This window comes from Sardina pilchardus, chromosome 19 (genome assembly GCF_963854185.1).
Source record: "Sardina pilchardus chromosome 19, fSarPil1.1, whole genome shotgun sequence".
NCBI lineage: Eukaryota > Metazoa > Chordata > Actinopteri > Clupeiformes > Clupeidae > Sardina > Sardina pilchardus.
Window position 1 is genome coordinate 22,011,022 of NC_085012.1, and position 18,440 is coordinate 22,029,461.

Here is an 18,440-nt window from a genome sequence, read left to right on the forward strand (position 1 = left end):
GATGCCCCTTTTTAGTCTGGTCTCTGATGTTTTACAAACATTACACATTTCACTCGTTCTTAGTTGACTGGAGTTCAAAAGTGCTGATTTGGCACCCTTTTGCAACATTTTTATGGCTACAGATCTGTTGTTTCAGTTGGTTGAAAACTGTTACTCTGTGCACTCTTAAATACGTAACAGTGGCATCTTAAATTAGAATAGCATCTTATCTTTCCCACTGGAGTCAGAGTGCCGTAACTATCAACACAGTTTAGTTTACCTAATGTTTTGTGTCAGGGGAATTTACTTGTTCAAACTGTGCCAGGCACACAACAGGCCAGCCATTTCTCTGTCAGTAAGAAATCCTGTAGTTCATATTTCAGCCACTAGGGAGCAAACTAAATATTATGAAAAACGGCCAGAGGCCAAACAAACAAACAAACAAATAAACAAACAAACAATAGCAGCACGTCTATTCATCCGCTTCAAAAGAGGACTGGTTTGCTCGAACTCTGCAGGGTCCAGTCAAATGACAATGAGTCAGAGAGAGGCTGGCCTGACCCCCTAATCCTCCAGCTTTGTCTCTGGTGCTCTCATTCTCTCCCTACCCTGAGCAGCGGCAGATAGGCTGCGCTATCAGTGGCTAATTTTAGAGCGCTAACCACATTCCTCTCAGCGCCTTGCCCTTTGGTCTTCATGTGGTCACTCTCAGCCTGGCCGTTCGGGGGCGGATGGGGTGTTGGGGGCAGAAGCAGGGTAGGGGCTGTTCTGCCTAATGAAATGATTGGCTAGAGTCCATGCCTGAGCAAATGGCAACCAATCAGGAAATTACGCTCATGCTTGTTTGAGACTCTTACCACTAGACTAGAGTATCACAACCTGTCCTGGAAAGTGAGTGATGACGTATCATTATTTATTTTTCAGGTGATTTTTAACTCGGCCTAAAGGTTTTGTCCTAGCCCACCTCCAGCTTTGCCCACAACACCACAACATGATCTGCCCTGCATCTGTTATCTGCTACTGCTATTATGGGGATATTTCTCTGACCTGATGTAGTTGCACAGGTAATAAAATGACCAAGGAGTCTTAACCAGGAAAATATATCTACCTTCCATGTCTTTTACGGTCAGTTTCCCGTAAATTGAATAAACCTGGTCCTAAACTACAAAGAAACTTAAATGAACATCTCCATTTAAAACAATGTATAGTCTAGGACTAAGTGTAATCCATGTTTGAGAAATTAAACATTAAAGTCGGCTTCAGAATATTTCAGGATTCCAGTCACCAGAACCATGGGGTATGCATTTGAACTAGTTACACTGAAGCCATGCCATTAAACAAATTAAACAAGTTAACATTTTCATAAAATAGAATAGACACCAGATTTAGTTTATGTGGGATTTTAATAATTACTGAAAAAAAAAAGAATTTAGTGAGAATGACCCAAAACACACTGACAGACAGGCAGGCTCACCATATACACAAATTACTGTGTATATGCACATACATATGTTCTCTGATCCTTTCATTCACACACACACACACACACACACACACACACACACACACACACACACACGCACACACACGCACGCACACACACGCACACACACGCACACACACACACACACACACACACACACACACACACACACACACACACACATACAGACATTTCCCTGTGACCAGCTTATCTCTTCACAAAAAAAAAAGACAATCAAATCTTTTGGCTGAGAATGTGAATACTAGATTACAAATTTATCAACATTTCAACATTAATCCCAATAAAATATTTTACATGATCATAGAATTGACCCTAACACCCCAACCCCCTGCCATGTGATCATGTTTTTTTCTACCTTTTTAAAAACATCTTACTCTTGCTTTTTAACTGTTAATGCCTTTCTTCAAAAAGCACCTTGTTGGAACGCCCGAGCCCACCCCATGATCCCACCCTTCCTAAAGGAAAAGGAAACCTGAACAGCCAACAGACTCCGGCCATTAAAAAAAAAACAACCTTTGCATTAACTACACACTCAGTTGCGCTGACTGAGAAAGATCTACTAAAACAGAACTGAAAACACATCGCTCCTCAACTCCTACTGATAAACTACTCTGTGGTCCGTCCACAGCATGGCTGTTATTGATTTTGAAGTGACGTTCTTGTAAGAAATAACATGGAATAGTTGAACTTATGGATCTAACACTTGCCAGAAAACAAAACAGCAACAAGTAGAGTCCTGTATTGTGTTGGAGCTTATTCTTTCCGGGTCATGCTGCCTCGCGCTGGGGCGGCAGCTCAGACGCAACAAAAGCTTTGTCCTAAAACTCCTCTGCACCTCTGCATCTTCCCTCGTTTTTTTCTCTCCCTCTTTCTTTTCCTTTCTCTCTCTCTCTCTCTCTCTCTCTCTCTCTCTCTCTCTCTCTCTCTCTCTCTCTATCTCACTCTCGATCCCGGTCTCTTTCTCTCTCCTCGTCCAGAGGGTGTGTCTGCCTGTGCTCCCACAGCCGAACTGCTCCATCCCACTGCAGAGGGAAAAAGAGAGAGAGAGAGAGAGAAAGAAAGAGAAAAAGAGAGAATTAGGGGTGAAGGATAAGAGAGAGGGAGAGATTGAAGAATAAGACTCATAAAACACAACAAGGTTTAACGTTCTAAAAATGATCCCTGACAATAACGATCTTCATGTCGTCGTTATTGTAGTTTATGTGTGGACATTGTCATTCCTATTAGTTAGAGTGATATCTTTTTTGCTGTTGCCGTTATCTTTATATCTATAGTTATCATTCGTCATATAGATAAAAAGAGATGCAGAGGAACAGACAAAGAAACAACACAAAGATCAACAGAGACGAAGCAACTGTAAGGAGAGGACAAACAGACAGGCATTTGAATGGAGGCACACAAACCACATAAAACCACAGAGGGAGACATGCAGACAGACAGATGGAGGCAGGGAGAGACAGAGAGAGACTTACGGAGCTGCTGACGATGTTCTCCTGGTAGGGATGCCAGCTCACATCTCTCACACATGCGTCATGGCCTGAGAGTTTGGACACGATGGTGCCGGTCAGGACATCATAGACTGGGGGAGAAGGACACAGGGACAACAGAGGATATCAGCGTGCCATCAGCGTTCATACTTATGTTTATCTCTTCATCACCTCCACCAAGGATTTGATTGATTGTTTGTTTGTTTGCTTGTTTGTTTGCTTGTTTGTTTGTCTGTCTGTTTGTTAGCAAGATGACTCAAAAAGTTATGGATGGATTTCGATTAAATTTTCAGGAAAGCAAAGGTCTGAAATGACCCAAGGAAGAAACCATTAAATTCTGGGAGTGATCCGGATGACCATCTTGATCCAGGAGGTGGTTATGTTTTCAGTTGGCGGAGGTCTGCGCTCTTGGAGTACTTTTCTAATTCATTCATGCATTGCTTCCTTCAGCCATTTATTCACATGCTCATACTGTTCTGTTGATGTATTCATTTAATCGAATAGGGACCCTTACAAAGGCTGCTCCACACACATACACATGCACACACACAGGCGCCCTCACACACACACACACACGTGCACGCAAACAAGCGCGCGCGCGCACACACACACACACACACACACACACACACACGCATACACATGCGCACACACACAGAGTTCACTGCCCCTGTTGTTCTGTCATGAACAATGTGATGAGAGAAGGGCGGAGGCCCCCTAATTAGCTGCACCTGGGCCTCATTAATCTTTAGGACGAAGCAGGAGCGCTGCCTAATAGCCTTCATAGCATAATCACCAGCAGCTATGTGTGTGTGCGTGTGTGCTCGCCTGTGTGTGTGTGTGAGTGAGAGTATATATTTGAACATGCGCGCACGTTGTGTGTGTGTGTGTGTGTGTGTATGTGTGCGCGTGTGGTTAGGGCATTAGTGTGTGTTTCTGATTTCTGTTGGGTTAGTTGTTAAATTCCCCCTGGCTGTCTTTGGCCCCTGGTTCAGAAGCTGCACACGCTATGCTCTAAGGCTTGGAATAACAAGAAACAAACAGGCCATTTTGTGTTGGCCAGGGCCTCTACATTTAAAACATAGCAGTTGAAATGATAAATGCTTATTTACAAAGTTGAAAGTATAAGGTATTGTATTTTGGTCAAGGCTATTTCAACCAGTGCTTAAGCTTTGTCAAAGAGTCAAGCTTTATATAACTGAGGGCCATCAAGCAAGCATGTAGAAGTAAACTGCTGAATCAATTAAGGTCTTAAGCTTCATTAGATCGCAGACCATCTTGTACAGAACACACACACACACACTCTTTGATGGATTCTGTCAAACAGATGACCTTCCTGGTGGAGCAGCTGTACACACACAGACACACAGACACACACACACACACAGAGACACACACACAGACACACACACACACGTTCTTGCCTGTAAAGCAGCTGTATATAAACTACACACACAAACACATGGAGACTAACATCGACACAACAGAGTGATACACACACATGCTTACATGCACTCCCATACACAGACTTTCTTTATACACCACTACCCACCTACACTACCTAAAATGTATTTATGTTGTGCCAATAAAGCTCTATTGAACTAGCCCTTTTCAGAACAAACAGATTAATTAAAAATGCAGCACTTCGTCAAAAAATCTTTGTCAAGTTTCCTGAGGTTTAGGATAGAACATGTAGACAAAGCCACTCATATAACGGCACAGTCCACAGGAAGGACAGGAACAGGAAGACATTTTACCCTGCCAATTAAGGCCTCATTAACATCAACGAGGCCGGACACCTGGGCACTGTGAAATGGGCTTATTGAATTGAATCGAGAGTGAGGGAGAGCGAGAGTGAGGGAGAGCGAGAGAGAGAGAGAGAGAGAGAGAGAGAGAGAAAGAGAGAGAGCGCGAGAGACTCACTGATGATCTTGCCGGTGGAGCAGCCGGTGTAGATGTACTTCTGTCCGGTGCTGAACTCGGGCGAGAAGCGGCACCGGATGAGTGTGTGCAGCACGCCGTGGCCCCGGTACGTCATCACCGACGTGTCGCCCGACAGTTTGTGCCTCTTCAGGGCTGCGGCAGGAGCCAGGCAGGCAGACAGAGCGAAAGGAAGAGGGGAGGAGAGAGGGAATAAAGAAGAAGGATGAAGTGAAAAAAAGAAGAAAAGAAAGAATAGAGAAGAGGAGGGGAAGAGGGGAGAGGAGGAGACAAAGTGTGAAGAACAACAAGTCAGTTATAGAAAAGCACTGCTGGATTCAATTGACACATTGAATACTCCTACACCCAAACACTGATCAATTTCATATGAACAGCAACACATACATACAGGTAATTACACTCTAATTACCACACACACACACACAAAATAAATGTATAATATCCACCTTATTCATTAAACCGGAAATCCATCCAGTTTTCATCCTCTGTCCAATCTGTTTACATTATAACTTAGTGCACTCTCAGCAGGCTAACTAGAATATGCTTCAACTTACATTTCTTCCGAAATGTTGACAATTCTGTACTCAATATGTACATTCTAAATAATGTATGACTGACAGATTTTTTTTTCATTTCCTTTGACATGGCTTATAATATCTCACATTAAAATCAATACAAGGTAGATTCTGCCGGAAACAGAACACCGGATTTCTGAATACTGAGGTGTCACGGTGATGCTGATTGTTGGTTAAGGAATATCGTGGATAATAAATTATTAAAAAGGGGGGTGGTAAGCCACAGTCAGTTACCCCAAACAAGATGCACCTGGGCCTCCAAAGTAATTATGTTGCCCTGGCAACCTATTGAGGCCCAGGTGAGGATCATTTCAATTCCTGGGGGATTTTCAATTCAGAACACAGACAGGGTAAAAAAAGAGAGAGTGTGTGAAAGAGAACAGATCTAGAACCAGCCTCTTCTCTTGTGCTAGGGGGTTGTTTTATGTCTGCTGGAGGACTTGATGCTTCAAACTGGCAAGCTGAGGAGTTTTGTTTAATCTTTAACAGGATTCTGTTCTGCAGGCTTAAGTTCCCACTTGGCCCTGAACTGTGCCGTATTCTCTCCCTTGATTGTGCCACAATGCTTAATACATACTCAGACCCTTGTTGCAAACCAACATAATTCCATCCTCAGAGCTGCTAGTTGCTTACATGTTCTACACACACATACATACACACACATACACACACACACACACACACACACACACACACACACACACAGTCTTGTGGATGTTACCTTTTTGGGGGACCTGCTGCCAGCGGTAGTCCCAGTTCTGCTGTGTGACCGCCAGCCGAGAAGCAGCCAGACCCTCCTTAGGGGAGAACTTCCTTATATCCCAGAGCTTGATGGACTGGTCTTTAGAGTTACTGATCAGGTAGCGTGCATCGCCCTGAAGGGAAAAAAACACCACACACACACACACACACAGACAAGGATATATGTACATTTCATTAACAAGATTGATACATGGAAATAGTGTCAGATAACATCGCCCTGCCAACACATCTGAGAACATTCTCATTTCACAGATTAGATTAATGAATACAGACAGACAGACAGACAGACAGAGACAAAGAACAGCTATGATAGACTGGTCCTAAGAGTTACTGATTATATAACATGGAGCCCACCTGTAAACACACCTAAGAACACGGCCATGTCATAAACTACCCCACTACACTGAAACCAACACACAAGAAAATGACCGGTTCTAAATTATTCTTCGAGTTCCTTATCAGGCAAGGAACATCTGCTTCATAACCTCCAGTATGCCATATCTATGTTATGCATTACATAGACATATTCCTGGACATGCATTACACAGTAACAGGCATAAAAAGTCCGACCATATGGGTCAGTAGAGCTCCTGACCTAGTGTCAGGCATATCACCTACTGTACCAATCACTCAAGATAACACGCCATCATAACACTCCACAAAGGCCAACGTCAATGCAATAGCCTTGTAAGGTCAGACTGGTCCCTCGAGTGATGGATCACATTTATGAATACAACCGTTGAACACATGGGAGACTCTGTTCATTTAGCAGAGATATGGAATGAATAGAAAACGCTGTTCGACACTGGATCGGCCCCCAGGAGGAAACGGACCATTAATTTAACTGACATACCAGACAGCATGCTTGTCAAAAGGACACAATGTCATAACAGGCTAATTAGTCGCACTTTATTAATGGCATACATTAACTCAGCTGAATGGATAATATGGGATCTGCCTGTAGCTCTACACACACACACACACACACACACACACACACACACTCACATTGAGAAATGGCACGGCAAGTCGCAGCAAGCTAGCCAGAGGCCGCACACACACGATCCCTTAATTTCACACATTCATTTAATTAAGTGCAACGTAATGTAATGTAAGCGCCTGGAGTTGAGAGCAGGGCGTCGGTTACATAAAGCCACTTTGCCGACTCATTAAGGTTTTGAAATTCAATAGGAGTGATATGATGACGACGAGGGTTGCTCATTAGCCCGCTGCTAATAGGTGTGGACTTTACACCTCATTTTGTCTTTGTGTGTGTGCCATTGTCTCTGGGCCCTGGGCCTCTCAAGGCAGCTCAATCTGGGAGTGACTTGTAGAATATCCACTCACTTACAACAAAGTGCTCAATATAGTGGATAACTATATGGTGGGTACTCACTATGTGTTTATGTTTATGGTATTAAGTAGATGCTTCTGTCCAAGGTGATTTGGAATATCACTTCTTAAAGAGGTTGGTTTGAATGGGCTTGTAAAGCTTGAAAGCTTGAGTGTAGGCTATCTCTCGCCAAAAATCCCACAGTCACTGACAATTAAAAAGCCTTAAATTTAGGTAGGCTTTCGCGTTGCGACAGCAAGTGTCTTCATTGGAGCATTTGACTTAGAATATATACAGAAAACATTATTAGTTCAAAATTACACTAGTAACATTGGAGTGATAGAGTGCACTATATAGTGAATGAGTGGATGTTTTGAACACCGAGTGGATCTGACCCTACATGGGAAAAGAGGACACGGGAGGGCTGCCCCTGCTGATGCCTGCTCTGCTAGCCGCGTTCAGGAGGTGACCTGATGGAGATCCCATGTGGGAATCGGAGCACCAGGCCATGAGCCAGTCAATAGCTTTCAGTGTTTGAAGAGAGATTAAACAGAAGCAAGCTGAGCTCTGACTCTATCAATTCAACAGCTACAGGCTGCCCTGAGTTCAGTCCATGTATTAGTACATGGAGTACATGTACAGGTCAGTGTCAGTGTGTGAATATAAATTAGCTGCATATCAGATTTTATCCTTCGAGTTGTCATGGAATTTGCTTTGGGTGAAGGTCTTAATAATAGGTCTTAATATTTGGACAATTACAGACATGAACAACAGGAGGCCAGATATGGACAATTAGGAGTCCAGATATGGCATGTTGTGCATTCTTCACAACAGCTCCCACACAGTCCTACTCTTCAGCCTGGGTAATCCCAGCATACCCTGCTATTACCTTAGCTGCATGCGAGAGTGATCAGAGGTCTGTGTCCAGCCAGCTGGGCACACCGAGACTGAATCGGTGGGGGTCGGTTAGTCAATGATTTAACACGGGCCACAGAGACTTCAACACTGAGTACATGAGCTGTATTGAACGAGTGAGTATACTATGACTGTAGGGGGGGTTTCAAACTGAGTTTCGCAGCGGGGAGTGTCTATACAGTTCATTGTGTGATTAGCTGAGAAATCTATATGGTAAAAGAGAAAACCTCATCAGATGATGCGTGGAGAAATGTTAAGGGCTGTGTGTAGGGCATAAGGGAAGTGAAAAGATAACATTTCCTAACATTTTTGGCCACTGTGTGTACTTTATACTTTTAGCAAACATAGTCATTGTTGGCTTCTAAATCTTAGAAGGCTTGGTCTATGGCTGAATTCCGACACAGTGCCTAAGAACTCTAAGCCCTGTTTGCATGCGTGCGGCGTCACCTTGCTGTGGATGAAGGTGATCCCGTCGCGGTGTCCAGCCAGGTGACCCACGGGCTGAGGGCGGTCCTCGCGGAGCGTGCGCCTGTCCCACACCTTGCAGAGTGCGTCGTCGCTCCCTGAGAAGAGCAGCTGTGACGAGCTGTCGGCAAACGCCACCGCGTTCACATCGTCCTCGTGAGCGTCGATCTACGACGAGTAGGTGGGGAGTCGATGGTGAATGATGAGAGGTAGTAAAAGGTGGGATTGAGTAACTGAGTAATTTGGTATGCTACGGGTGACACATCGCCAGGAGAATCTTGCGGTCTTGCCAAGGAGGTTAATTAAAGACTTTTAACATTTCTAGCCTACATACAGAATAATAGCAAAAGTGTAGACCTAACATTAAAAATAAAACACATCAAATTAAATATTACATGCCTCTTAGTGAAAAAAAATCTAAGACTATTTGGTATTTATGGCTCTCCCAGCTAAAAAGGTTCCTTTCCCTACATTACACTGTCATGGGAAAGAGGAAATGGGACACAGTAGTAGTGTGGAAGTGACACTGAACGCACACACACACACACACACACACCAAAGTGTCTGTGCCCTGTGGAAACAGCAGACACACACACACATGCAACAAAAAAATGCATGCACACACTGACCTTCAACGTCCGTTTGTTCTGTTCACGGTCAAAAACATACAGGCACCCATCATTTGCCCTGAAGAAGAAGAGGGATACCGACAGAGAAGGGGTTATGACAGGGGGAAGAGAGAGAGAAAGAGAGAGAGAGGGAGAGAGAGACATATTTATATAATTAATATATATATATATATATATATATATTATATATATATATATATATATATATATATATAATTTATATAGCTTCATGTGCCTTAAAACAGATTAAAAAAGATAGCATCTGCATGATATGATAATGCTTTCAGCATTTTCACCCTACAGTTTTCATTGAACTGATTTGCGTGTAATTCTTGCAAGGAGGACGAAACCCTGGTTTGTCTGCACTTCTTTACGCCCCAGGGTATTCTTGGTGGGGCAAGGAGCCATTATGCAATACCCATCAAAAGAGGACAGTGATTGGTGACTATTAAAGCCACATAAATCTATTTGTGGCGGCAAAAATTATACTTGGGCTGGGGCGGGGCTTTTCTAGGTTCAAATTTGTGGGGAGCAGCCGTTCACATTTCAACAGAGATCAGCAGGAGCTGAGGTTGATCTGCTCACCCTCCGAGAATCTCCTTCCCATCTACAGATGCGGTGAGAGAAAAGACACAGAACCTCCTTTCGTCTGGACTGAGAGGGGAGAAAAAGAGAGAGAGAGACAGACAGAGAGAGACAGAGAAAGACAGACAGAGAGAGAGACAGAGAGAGAGACAGAGAAAGAGAGAGAGAGAGAAATAAGAGCATTAAGCCAACTCAGATTGATATCTTCACCTACAACAGTTTCCTCTATAGTTGAACTGGGGCAGAAAAAACAAACACACAAATGATCTGCGACTCAGATTCTTTTCTTGGCGCCTCAGCAGGGGTGTGGTCGGCATGGAATTGATCCAACTGCCAAATTAAAAACAGAGACTTTGGAGGGTAAAATAAAACCCTTCCATGACTGCCGACACAAGAGGACCAGCACTACACAGTACGCACACACAAAGCCTGTCTGTCTGCCGTGCTTGCACAACGACACACAGATAGTGTCCTGATTCACGAGCACAGGATGCATGAGGTGCCAAGAAAACTGACAGCTACAGATACAATTAATGGCGTTGAAAGGCTCGTCATCACTAAAACATGCGTGTGTGTGTCTAACAGACATGCCACTTATGGGGTACAGATGGAGGTTATGATGAGTGTGGAGATGGCTCTAAGCTATCACAGAACCACACACACACAGTGGAAACCAGAGAGGTAGCTGAGCTGGCAGTGTTGGGGGTTCTTTACCTGATCCGCAATGCTAAAATGTACTATGAGGGGGGGTAACACTAACTTGAGGTCCAGGGCGGTGTGAGATTCGCTGTCGCCATCTATACTGCACACGTGGACTGAAGGAGATAGAGACGAGAGAGAGAAACACAAGGCATGTCAGTCAGGTTCGGCAAGCACAGTCAGGGGTAGGTTTTTTTTGGCAGCACTGTGAAACAACAGGAAGCACATCAAATGGTAGCCAGTAGAATTGTAGACTCAAGACAGATGGACTGGGGTTGAACAGTTGGTAGAAGACACCAGTCAGCTGTTTGTGGTTACTCCGGGGTTGCTGCAATGTAGTCGAAACAGCAGTGATAGAATAAAACACACACACACACACACACACACAGAGCAACATATGGCTTGGGATTCTGCTGTGTCTCAATGCAACCTTGATGCCTGAAAATTTGCACACCTGCATACACATGGCATTGAGGTGAGGAAACTAAACATATGAAGTTGAGGAATACACTTGCACGCACAGCGCACGCACACACACACGTACCTGTCTTACTGTAGTCAGACCAGTAGACTATACAAACACACGCAGACACACACATACACACAGGCATACACATTCACCTACACAAGTGCAGCTGTAGTGACAGTTCGATACAGTTGTCAGACCACTGGAATAGAGCGCAGCACACACACACAAACTCACAGATATACATGCACACACATGCATACGCATTCACACACACACACACACACACACGTGCATGCACAAATGCCACGCGCACACACGGCGTGTACGCACACACACACACACACACACACACACACACGTCCTTTCTTACTGTAGTCGGACCAGCTGGAGTAGAGCACGCTGCGGGAGTCGGGGGTGAAGCAGACGTCCAGCACGCTCCAGCCCACGTCCCGCGCCTTGACCGTCCTCTTCAGAGAGAAACGCCCCCTACTGGTGTCGTACAGACGGATGTTCTGATCTGTGGCAGCCAGAGGTAAAAGGTCAGAGAGCTCAGAGGTCATAAACACGAGGACGTCCAACAGCTCGTTTATTTCATCTATCAAAATGAAGAAGGTAATGGCTTGATTAAGGCTAACAATACACCTCGTCATAAAAGGTGGGGCTTGTGTTGACAAACAGGTTCAAATGATTTGACTATCATGCAAGTCCAACAGGAAGTCAAAGTTATTTTTTCAGCTTCATAACAAATTCCCAGAAATGAGTGCTGGTCAGTGAAGCATGTGCAGGTGCGGTTGTTGAGTGCCCTGGCTCCCTGGTGAATCCAGTTTTCGTTGCAAATGGACATATTACCTTGACAAGCAGAGAGGAACATGTTTCCATCGTTGCTGTATAGCCCGCAGAAGGCTTTCTGCTGATATGTGTCCTTGAAGGCAACATGATTCGGCAGGAAACTGGAAAATAAAACAGAATGTTATGTCTGACCTTCGCCATACAGTACACTCAAGCAACTTTACTAACTTTTCAGTGATTACTCTCTGACAGTGTATTGATATATTGTTTATGAACGGCTTCTATGAGTTACTTATTGCATAATCTAACTTCAATAGAAATGACTGATCAGGTCATTTCTTTATCGGTGAAGGACCTAATAATTATTGGACAGATAAAGCAGGTCAGTTGCAGGGCGGTAACGGGCTACTTGCTCTAAAGGCTCTAAGTGCTGTTGTTTGTTTTCCCGTGGAGCGTTAACTACAGCAGTGTTTTTCAACCTTTTTCGAGCCAAGGCACACTTTTGTCATTGAAAAAATCCCGAGGCACACCACCAGCCGAAAATTTTCAATAAAATGAAATTTTATGGAAAATGAAATTAAATAAAAATCTGTAGCCCGCATTAACGATAACAAGTCATTCTTGTCAAAGTGTCTTGAATAGGAATCAAATGAACACAAAGAAAATGATGTCTATTCACTCTTTTTTAGACCACTTATAATAATATGATAAACTTATGATAATTTCCCACGGCACACCTAACAATGTGTCACGGCACACTAGTGTGCCACGGCACAGTGGTTGAAAAACACTGAACTACAGTATATTGTAACTGCATCTTTTGTTATATTTTGTTCCTTAAATCTTCACTCCGACACAGAGTATCTTGTCTGCCCAATAATAAAAATGTTAACGTGCACAAATCCTTCTTTATCATAATGTGCTGACTCACTAGGTGCAACACCCAACCGGGTCCGTGTAGACACTAATTACATTAGGAATAGCGGCAGGTTCAAACACACCTGGCTCCGCCGGAAATCATATGAGCGTATTAGAGCCTTTCATGCAAGCAGCCCACTAGTACACTCACTGTGATCGAATGCGACTGCACTCCCCATGAGAGAAACTGGAACCTCGACACCGGCCCTGTTCCCTCTGCAACCAGACAACACACCGTCAGACGGATGAGCAGTCCACAGACCAAAGAGAAAGATCACAACCAGTAAATAGAATAAGCAGGCAATGGTATAGTTTACTGTTTTAAGGGCAGTTCATACTGAAACCGTTCCTCACTGTTGAGCTCTAGGAGATGCCACCGCCAAGAAATGCAGTTGCCAAACTGTCAGCTCTAAATCATGTTTAGAAACCACCACAGTAATACAAAAAAAAAACAACAACAACAAAAAACAAGTCAAGACCTTTCTAAATATGGTGGAGCTCAAGAATGTGCCTTTAAGTACATACAAAAAGACAAAGTGGGACCCAGAATAGGTTTCTAAAAAAGGCGGGTTCCCAAGTGGTGGCTTTTTTTAATGAATTTGCACTTAGTCGTACTTGGACCCAGTCAAAGACTGCTTGTAAACTATTGTGGACTCCAGTGGACCAGATATTTTCATTAATCTGAAGCATGCCCATTATAGTGTGACAATGGTAGTCGTTTTGAGACCAACATATAAAACTTAAAGCATCACTGTCATCCAAGTTTCAATTTTGTAGTCCCGGCACTCTTGAGTTCTCCAATTTCCAGGTGTTTTCCATCACAGAAAAATCACAAAATTCCAGGTGTTCCAGGACGCACCGGAGCCCTCAAACATATACAGCTTGAAACACCATTGTTAACTTGTCAACATTAGACTGAGTTCGAACATACGCCAAAGGACACTACCAGTAAAAATTACATTTAAAAATCTTACTGTGAAGTAATTACAGTCATACTGCCCATCGTGTTTAGGCACTCCTTGGTACTCACCTGTGTCAGCATGTGCGTGAAGCTGTGTCTCCCTTTAAGGCTGGACGAGGCTGTGGCCAGCAGAATCTGAGTGCGAATCTCACTCCGGTCCACATCCTGGGTGTCAGGTTGGGAGTCCACTGATCAGGAAGAGAAACCATTTCGTTCAGTTGGCAAATCAGCAGCCATATATACTGGTATGCACAAAATATGTATGGGACACAAGAGCACAGCAGGTCATGTCTTTGTTTGTTGCTTGAGCAAAATCCAAACGTAGTAGAGCAACTGTGTTTGGATTCCACTCAACCATCAGTTATAACCCAGCCAGCTACTACTTTGGAAACTAATTAAAATGTTCTGAATTGGAGTAACAAAAAATCTATCCACAAGTTTATCAGACCCAGGATTTCTTAGTAAAAAAAGAAGAAAGAAATGTTATGCAACAAACAACGAGTATCACTGAATAAAATATCCTTCGAAACTCCTTCTCTGTCATCAGCACTGTTGTTAGTAGGTTATTACCAGGGGGATTGTAGCGGTCTCCGAGGCGACCTTCCCAGGCCCCGTCGCTGTCCTCATCCGAGTCGGAATAGGACTGGACAAGCTGCAGGCCTGTTGCTCCACTTCCATGGACCAGTCTGACCTGGCCCCTGAGGAGTGAAAACGGTGGTCAAAAGTCAGCCTCAGGTGACAAAGTTTCAACCACATCCATAAGAAAAAAAACATTAACTTTTTTTTATAAACAATGGGCTTTTTTTAGATTACAATGTAAATCAGTAGATGGTAAATTCAAGCAAATACTTAGTACCGTATGTATTTACTTATATGTTATTAACATTACAAGGACTATTACAAATGCTTGTATCTTCAGTTGAAAAACTGATCAATTAGGCCCTAGTGCATTTGTGCAGGCTGTACCTTCTCAGTAAGTAAGCCAGCACTTGAGCTAAGTCGACGTCCTCCTCAGCAGCTGACTGTCTTTCTGTCTGCCTTTCAGCTGGTCTGCGGTTCCTTTGATTCGAGTTCTGGTTAGATTCTGGTTCTGGTTCTGGTTCAGACTGGTCTGGGTTTCCGCTAGAACCCCGACCGGACATCCCAGAACTGGACTGCGAGCCCATAGGCCGATAGCCTGAAAAATGATATGAAACATGTTTTGACGTATGGTCACATTTGTTTTGACGCAAGACTCTAATGTCTTGCTTTGTGAAAAGTAACCGCCTTCATAATTATCCCAGGTGACCGTTTAATCGATAAACTGGGCATGACTTTGGCAAATAGGCCTATTGTCGTGCTTTTGTAAGGTAGGCTATGTTGATTGTGAGAGTCAACTACAACCACGCCTCCGCGTGTAGTCGTTTCATAAGTACATGATTTCAGACAAATCAGACAAATGCATTTTCATTAACTAATGGCGAAATACAACGGTGTCGAGCAATGGTAATAATATAACAATGTCAATGGATAGTGACAAAATGAAAAATCGCAGGGGTAAATCCCAGTTTCATGTGGTATGGACTATGGAGATGTCGACGAGTAGACTATTGCAACAACATTCGGGTTGTTTAGAGTAGCCTAATGAAACGGCATGCTTGTTTATCTACCACTGTCACAATGGAACATTTCATGGATGCCATATGCTTGGCAAGTATGCAAGTTATTTTGCTCGGATAGATTTATCAGGTGCAAACAAGGATTATTACTGTACGAATAACAAATCATAAACCAGCTAGCAGGAGAGCTAGCGTCAACGTACCTATCCTGTTCCAGTGGATAGAGGGGTTGACAGCTTGTTCGTTGTGACACAGTCTTTGTCGTCTGCAAGTAAATGCTGTACCCTGGTACTTTATCACTACAGCGAAAACTATGAAAATATGTATAATGTGTTTAGAGTGCTTGTCACAGCTGTATTTTCGATATGCCCCTAGTCCGTTCTGTGTTGGTAGTGCGCCATGTTGTTTACTATTCTGGACCCCTGTCTTTCGTTATCACATGATCCATTCCCGCGAGAACGGTCGATATTTGGGGGCAGAGTTGGGTAATGCCTGGCCAAGTAATTAGTAGCCAAATAAGTAGGCCTAGTTGTTGTTTTGCACTATAGACTCAACTTGTTTTTATCATATTTTATGAATTGTGTAGCCTAGTGTTCCGGTTATTAGCTTGCAAATGAGTTCAGTGTAGTACTGTAAATAGGCCAGGCCTAGCTATTTCCTTTCCCAGTTAATCTTGCATCAAAGGGTCAGTTTTGTGTAAACTGTAAAGTCAAGATTTTCGACTCAGACACTTGTGTTTTTGCTTTATTAGTTCATTAGCACAAATGAAAATGGCAGAATTAGTAGAATTCATGACTTATTAAACCGTATTCATGTTGGATGGCATATAGCCTATGCATTTACATTTCTTACAAGTATCCTCTCTGGACTAAATTGGTAGGCCTATCCTATTGATTTAAGTTTTCTATATGTGGAGAAAGTGCTCACCATAGGCCTTCTAATAGTGTGCTCACAGTATTGTGTTCCATAGCTTGCAACGCTGTGCATTTCAACAGAGGTAGTTGTAAATCAATGTTCAAACAATGCGTCTGTATATTTTACATCTCTTCAAACCAATTGGTTTGACAGCCAGTTGCAGAACAGTCTCAATGTAGTCCTTGAAAACGTCCCAGTTCTACAATATATGAGCAGCAAGTAGTTTAGTATAATGATCAGGGCTGTATCTCTGTAGATAGACATCCATTTTCCCTTGAACTCTCTGGTCACCACAAAGTCCTTCAGAGAGACACAATAAAAAAAACACATTATGGTTACAGACAACACATTATATACATCAACAACCATGGCAAACATGTAAATCAAGCAAGGATATAAATAAACACTGCTTACACACTACACTCCCCCATAACAATAGGTGGATTCGACTTGAGGTAGCCGCCTGCAGTTGTCTTAAGACTGCATTACATGGTTATTTCTCAGATTCTGATACGAAATTTCAACCATGACGTATGCACAATTCAGAATCTCAGAAAAAAACACCTTATGCAGTCATCTTAAGATGGCTGCAGCAGGCAGCTACATCAAGTCGATCCCACTAATAACTCATCAGAGAATCCTCACCAAGTTTGTCAGCAGTTCTTTCAATTCTCTGTAGAGCAGCCTGGGTGTCAACTCCATCTGGCACTAGTATCTCAATCTCGCCTACACAGTATCCAAAGTCAGCCTGGTCGAGATCAACACGTACTGCCCCCTCCTCTCCCTCCTCCTCCAGCGAAAATGAACATCTCTCAGTGGTGTACTTGGCAAAGCAAGTCAAACTCATCCCCTTCAGCCAGTCCTCCCATGGGTCACACGCACCCATTCCAGCATCACTCTCTGTGTTATCATTGGCCAGTCTCTCTGTCATAACCTTTGTCAGTTCAGCCTTTATTTCAGGTAAACTAGTTATCTCCCTATAGCGCGAACACAGTCCCTCTGCCTTACTGTCTTTCTGAATATTTGTGGTTTTCTTGGGCACAGGACATTTGAGTTCCCAGCAACCTTCCCTGCTTCGCAACCAGAAGTCCTTTAAGGTGAGGTCAAAGTCTGAGGAATCAAAATATTGGTCTTGAAATCGCCGTTGGCCAATGCACACAGCTGTAAGACAATAAATAAGGTTTAGAGAGGAAGTGCTTGACATGTCTGGTTTCAGAAATTGATCTAATCAGCATCTTAATTCTGATTGCAAAAGGCAAGCCATAGGCCTAGTTGATTCAATATATGTCCATTTTGTAGTACAGAATTAAAGTTCAAGAACATCACCACACCTCCAATGTCCTTTAACTTTTTCTGAATGTCTGGATCACACACAAATTTCCGTTCCACTTCCACGTTCATAATTACCTGGAATGTAAAGTCATATGTTTACAGTGAGACAGTCGGCAGAATATTTAATGAGACATTATCGCATAAAATGCATTAGCCTTGAAATGAGAAGTTAAGCTGCCGATAGCCTACCAAACAGGCTTGGTGAACAATGGCTCGGTTCTACTTCGACAGAACATCGATAAGAAATAGTTATGCCAGCTGGACTTTATTGCGATAGCTACAATGTTACATATCAATCGGTGGGGTGACAGCATAGACAGGGTGACAGCCACAGGAATCCGTGAAATTACATGCGCTCTGTCTCCTAAATCAAAGTATAATTTCTTAGATTTACTTGCCTCTGAAAAAGCACTAGACTGACTGTTTGAACGCGGGAGAAACTAGAATGATAGTGGAATGTAACCACACCGTTTTCCCAACTCGGCAGTCTGTTTTACTCAGGCACAGCTCTAGACAGCTTAGTGTCTGTATTTTACGCTTACTGTATGCGCAGCAAATTGCGCAGACTGTAATTAAGCTCTTTT

The 18,440-nt window shown here is 43.3% G+C and overlaps 2 protein-coding genes across 5 annotated transcripts; both read right to left on the reverse strand.

The window, feature by feature from the left end:
• Positions 1 to 1,363: 1,363 nt before the first annotated feature.
• On the reverse strand, positions 1,364 to 16,027 carry dcaf11 (ddb1 and cul4 associated factor 11). The gene is made up of 15 exons (XM_062521957.1): positions 15,813 to 16,027; positions 14,978 to 15,188; positions 14,582 to 14,709; positions 14,081 to 14,199; positions 13,202 to 13,266; positions 12,193 to 12,293; positions 11,714 to 11,860; positions 10,936 to 10,990; positions 10,176 to 10,244; positions 9,591 to 9,648; positions 8,944 to 9,129; positions 6,208 to 6,361; positions 4,894 to 5,046; positions 2,956 to 3,062; positions 1,364 to 2,505 (listed from the first exon to the last, which is right to left on the reverse strand). The coding sequence occupies exons 2-15, from the start codon at positions 15,175 to 15,177 to the stop codon at positions 2,422 to 2,424; spliced, it is 1,626 nt and encodes a 541-aa protein (XP_062377941.1). The 5' UTR covers positions 15,178 to 15,188; positions 15,813 to 16,027; the 3' UTR covers positions 1,364 to 2,421.
• A 313-nt stretch (positions 16,028 to 16,340) lies between these two features.
• thtpa (thiamine triphosphatase) lies at positions 16,341 to 18,366 on the reverse strand. Of its 4 annotated transcripts, none has more exons than XM_062520662.1 (4): positions 18,255 to 18,366; positions 17,856 to 17,931; positions 17,170 to 17,634; positions 16,341 to 16,824 (listed from the first exon to the last, which is right to left on the reverse strand). In XM_062520662.1, the coding sequence occupies exons 2-4, from the start codon at positions 17,923 to 17,925 to the stop codon at positions 16,724 to 16,726; spliced, it is 636 nt and encodes a 211-aa protein (XP_062376646.1). In that variant the 5' UTR covers positions 17,926 to 17,931; positions 18,255 to 18,366; the 3' UTR covers positions 16,341 to 16,723. The 4 variants fall into 4 exon arrangements, with proteins under 4 accessions (XP_062376646.1, XP_062376642.1, XP_062376644.1 ...); XM_062520658.1 differs by having other exon boundaries at positions 17,170 to 17,685; XM_062520660.1 differs by having other exon boundaries at positions 18,046 to 18,360.
• Between the last annotated feature and the right edge of the window lie 74 nt (positions 18,367 to 18,440).